The sequence below is a fragment of the Lactuca sativa genome, chromosome 9, assembly GCF_002870075.4.
Source record: "Lactuca sativa cultivar Salinas chromosome 9, Lsat_Salinas_v11, whole genome shotgun sequence".
In the NCBI taxonomy this organism is placed as follows: Eukaryota; Viridiplantae; Streptophyta; class Magnoliopsida; order Asterales; family Asteraceae; genus Lactuca; species Lactuca sativa.
The window spans coordinates 213,833,460-213,838,796 of NC_056631.2; the positions used below are offsets into that span (position 1 = coordinate 213,833,460).

The 5,337-nt window shown below is 38.9% G+C and overlaps 1 protein-coding gene across 1 annotated transcript; it reads right to left on the reverse strand.

Moving 5' to 3' along the window:
* Positions 1 to 905: 905 nt before the first annotated feature.
* On the reverse strand, positions 906 to 3,543 carry LOC128128533 (uncharacterized). Its single transcript, XM_052767479.1, has 3 exons — positions 2,714 to 3,543; positions 2,329 to 2,396; positions 906 to 1,074 (listed from the first exon to the last, which is right to left on the reverse strand). The coding sequence occupies exons 1-3, from the start codon at positions 3,228 to 3,230 to the stop codon at positions 994 to 996; spliced, it is 666 nt and encodes a 221-aa protein (XP_052623439.1). The 5' UTR covers positions 3,231 to 3,543; the 3' UTR covers positions 906 to 993.
* Positions 3,544 to 5,337: the final 1,794 nt, after the last annotated feature.

The window sequence follows — 5,337 nt, forward strand, 5'->3', positions numbered from 1 at the left end:
CTCACTAAGTTCTCCGGATTACAGTTTTCAGTTTACTGTTTCAGGTACTTCAGGAAATCGTGGAAAGGCAAAGGCGTGACCGTATCGCTCCTCATCCTTATGTTATGATTTTTGGGACACTCTGATGGAAAATGATTTGAAAACATTTTGTAAACAATGTTATGTGGTTTTTATTTATGATTGAAAAAGTTTAAATTTGGTGTGAATTTTATGGATGTTACATAAAGAGTTGGTGCTAATGAACATGAAAAGAACAAGTGATTAACCGATTCCACACCATTACTACAAATTGGCAACATAAGCTCGGAATATCCAAACCTTTCTTCGAAAGATTAATCCAAGTAGAAAGCTTATCTAACACTAACTTCCAAGCAAAAACATTAACTTTGATGGTAACAAGCCACACCCATTTAGTAGGAAACGAAGAAGCGGGTAACAAAAGGCCAGCAACCAAGGAACGGGTTGAAGCAACCGAGAAATCACCTGAATTATTAGGCAACCAGACCCACCTATCCTCCGCTGAAGATAAAGAAACCGGGTGCGAAAGAGAACCAAGAGCTTGCTCTTGAACATTCTCGGCCACTCCCCTTGGAGTCCTGTGAAAAGAATCATTTTTTTAGAAACATACATGTCTTTATGACACTCTAGCAAGTATAGTCTTGGAAAAGAAACGCACAAAGAAGCTTCTCCTAACCACACATCTTCCCAAAATCTAGTTTTATGACTGTTACCAATTCGTTTTTTACAAAGAACTTTAACATAAGTGAAGAGTCTCCATAACCAATATAAAAAAAAGAGACAAAGGATCTCCTTGGCTAAGCCCTCATAAAAACCAAAATTATCTGTGGGAGCTACCATCAACTAGAATAGAACCCTAAAAGAAGAGATACACCTTGTAATTGTAACATTCAAAAAAATTTTAAGCCAAATTTAAAACTTTTTCAACCATGAAACCAAATAGTGTTCTACAAAATGTTTTCAAAATAATATTCATCAGAGTGTCCCAGAAATATAGTCATATGGATGAGGAGCGGTATGGTCAAGCCTTCGCCTTGCCATGATCTCCGGAAGTACCTGGAACAATAAACTGAAACTGTAAGCCCGAGGGCTTAGTGAGCTACCCCGAAAATACCAATACCACACCGATAATACCATATCAATAACAGATAATCAACAACATGCATACTGGGCCTTTGGCCTGACTGGACCGCCCTGCAGGGCCTACAGTCTATCTGGATCTATCCCAAGCCTTCGGTATAACTGGACCGCTATCCGGGCCTACAGTCTATCCAGACCGCTCATACGGTATGTTGGCCTTCAGCACAAAGCATGACCGCCTCAACCCAAACATCAAGCAAATAACCATGTGCGCATAACTAACATATACTGGCATAACAGATATCAGATATAACTATATCACAGATCATCGATCATAACAATCTCTCATAACCAGAGCACCAACCTAACCAGGTCACTAACATACCAATCCTAACGGATCATAAGAGCATAACAACATACTGTCTATCCTGATACTGATCTAACTATCATAACCACATGTAGCATACTATAACCAAGATAACAACTAAAAGGGCCAGCCTTGGTGCCTTAGACCCTATTGATATAGTGAGGATAACTCACCTTGCTAGTAGCTCGGAATGATACTGTCCACACCTCCAGATATAGCTCCAACCACCTCGCCTGTACCCATAAGTGGTCCACTCAATGATCACTCAAATTACCAAAATGCCCTTGGGAGGTACAAGACATCCCACGGTCAAATCAAGTCACTGGTAAATGGTCAACAGTCCATGTTGACCTATTTGCTGAATATAACTTTTACTACCTTGAGTCCTTCCTGATTCCAGAATCCCTCGACTCGACTCACCGAGTCGATACGCGACCCAACGCTTGGAACTCAAACTGACTCGTCAGGTCATCTCCCAGACCTCGTTGAGTCCATGCGGGACCAATTTGGACAAAACCCTACCCGACTCGCCGAGTCATCTCCTAGACTCGCCGAGTCCAAACGCATATTCTCATGATCAAGCGATTATGAGCTATCCCTTTGATCCAATCAGTAGATCTAGGTCCCTAGAGTGTACTAGCAACGTAAAGTTGCTACCTCTATGGGACTTTACTCCTAAACAAGGGTTCCTTCATGACCCCATTAAGAACTTTATGAACTTAGGGCTCAAAAGAGGTTCAGATCTGAAGTTTCAACTTCAGATCTAGCTCCCATACCATAATCCCTTCATGAATAGCTAAAGAAAGCCCTAATATTCACATATGAAAGATTCAAGAAGAAAAGAGGTCAAGGTAACATGTTACCTTCAAAACGTGCCCAAGCTGAAGTAGACTTTGGATCCACACGAATTCTTTGATGCTAGCCTCTTGATCTACAAGTTTCCTTCACAAAAATCACTCCCCAAAGCTCCAAAACACTCTCCAAGCTCACACTCACGAAAATTAGGGTTTTTGACTCTCAAGGGGTGATAGAGGACAGTGGGAGGCGCTAATGGTCCAATATATAGGTTGCAAAACCCTGAAATTTAGGGTTTCCTCTGCCAGCTCCTACTCGTCGAGTCCCTCTTGCCGACTTGTCGAGTCCCTCATTAAATGACGTGTCATGTCCCGCTTCTACTCGACGAGTCATAGCGTCAACTCGTCGAGTAGACCTTAAAACTTGAAAATTTAGAAGGAATAATAATGATACCTGACAATTGGGATGTTACAGTAATGCACTCCCTCCAATGCTCCCCAAAACCGAACCCATGAAGAACATCACCAAGAAAATCCCATCTCACCGAATCATATGCTTTTTCAAGATCTACTTTAAAAAGCATCGCCTTCTTTTTCTTGTTATTACACCAAGAATTTAATCCTTTTAAAATCATTGGACCATCAAGAATCTGACGACCACGAACAAAAGCAGATTGCTCAATACTTACTAAGTCACCCACCACATAACTTAGTCTATTAGAAAGGATTTTCCCCCCCACAATCTTATACCGGCAGCCGATCAATCTAATTGGACAAAAATATTTAATAAACCTGGCATCCACCATCTTAGGAATCAGACCAATAAAAGAGGGATTACAGCCAATCGTAAACTTGGCTGAGGAAAAGAATTCAAGGACCGCACTAACTACATTTGGGCCTACAATATGCCAAAATTTACGAAAAAAAATCAAATATGAATCCATCTGGACCAGGGGATTTATCGGAACCATAATACCACACTGCCCTTTTTATCTCATCCGTCAAAATATTATCTTCTAATCACTGCCGTTGAAACTCCGAAAGTCTCTTCGTAAAATATCATCTAGAGGAATACGTGGTTGAGAAGGAATAGAATCTGGTTCTTGAAGTGTGAAAAAAATCCTTTTTAACTTCATTCGACTCATCTATCCAGTTACCATCTAAAAAACACCATGTATTGCACGTTGGCTGCATCTTCTAGTTATGAACCCATGAAAATATTTAGAGATTTCATCTCTGTCAATAGCCCATTGCACTTTAGCTTTTTGAGCCAAATCAAGAGCACCAAACTTCTCAACATTCGATATGGACTTGAGTAAAGTCGATATGTCTTCAATTATTGACACCCCACCCACACCCCAGTCCAAACGAACATCAATAGCAACTAGGGCTGAAAGCATCTCCAACTTAGTAGAATTTTTTTCCTCCATAATTTTAACCCAAAAACGCAATTTGCCCTTTAGGAATTGAAGTTTCTTTTTAACAGCCACCATAGCATTTGAATTATTAATGATAGCATTACCCCAAGACTCCACTACAATATTCTCAAACCCCTCCATAAGAAACCATGAATGAAACATCCTTAATGGAGTAGGACAATAATCGAAAATAGCTTCCTAAAGAAAAATAGGTCTATGATGTGGCACATATTTTTCTAGAATAACACTTGTAATATGAGGAAAAGACTCCAATTCTCCAAAAGACCCTTAGAGACTAAAACTAAAAATCTGTTCAACTTACTCATCTTCCCAACAATTCGATCGGACCATGTAGAAGAGTACCCACCCAAAGGAATATCAAATAAGCCAGCTGTTGCTATAAAATTACTAAATGCCAAAACCCCTGCCGCATGAAATTCAGAGCCAACTCTTTCAGAACAAACACGAACTTCACTAAAATCTCCCATAACTAGAGTATCACCATCCCACTTATTAATAACTCGACACAAATAATCCCACAACATCCATTTCTCTGATAACTCTTAAGGAGCGTAATCAGAGATCAAAAGTAATCTAGATCCCGATGGCTTCCAAATTCCATGAATGAGAACAAAATAGTCCGCAATTGAAACACTAATTTCAGAAAATAAATTATGGTCCCAAATGCACAAAATACCTCCTGACCTACCCACGTAAGGGCCGCAAACAAAATCAAAACTAGCATTACCCGATACATTTCTAATAGAAAAAAGGCTATCCAACTCTATTTTAGTCTCCTGTAAAGAGAGAAAGTTAATCTTACATTTGAAGCATAACCCTCTTACCCAATCTTTCAACCATTTTGGCTAGGGGTGAACAGAAACCGAACCGAAACCTAAAAAAACCGAAATAACCGCATAAACCGAAGCCAAATAACCGAAACCGAAACAAAAACCGATGGTGCGGTTTTTAATTTTGAAAAACCGAAATTGTGGTGCGGTTCGGTTTTATGTTTAATAACCGCACCAAATTAACCGAAATAACCGCAAACCACATAATTTAGTATATTATTTAAATATTTATAATAATTATATTTAATTAATAAAAATAAATTAGCTAATCGAAGGAATGTGCATCTTTCATTGACGAAGCGGGACTCCAAAAAATTGAATCAATTCGTTTCTCACTCATTCGTCATTTCCTTTAGTTTTTGGTATGTAAATGGTTGTTAGTAAGTGTTAGACATAATTTTAATTGTTTGATTGAAATGAAATATGCTAGGCTGGACTCTTTTCTCGTATGCCCGGAAAATTCAATTTCGGTACAACTCCGCATAATAAAATGCAACTTGAAAAAATAAAAATGGACAAAAATTGTGATTTATTTGCAATGAAAATCTAGAAATAAATGAAAGTCGACTAAATTTTTTGTTTTGAACATGAAAAACCGCATCACCTCATTTTGTGGTTAAAAACCGAAACCGCACCGAAATAACCGCAAAACCGAACCGAATCAAAACTGCAATCTTCGGTTTTTGGCTTTAAAAAACCGCAATTTGTGGTTGCGGTTGCGGTTTTATACAAAACCCGCACTGAACCGCACCATGCTCACCCTTAATTTTGGCCAAGACCTTGTACATTTAAGGAAAGAAAATTCATCT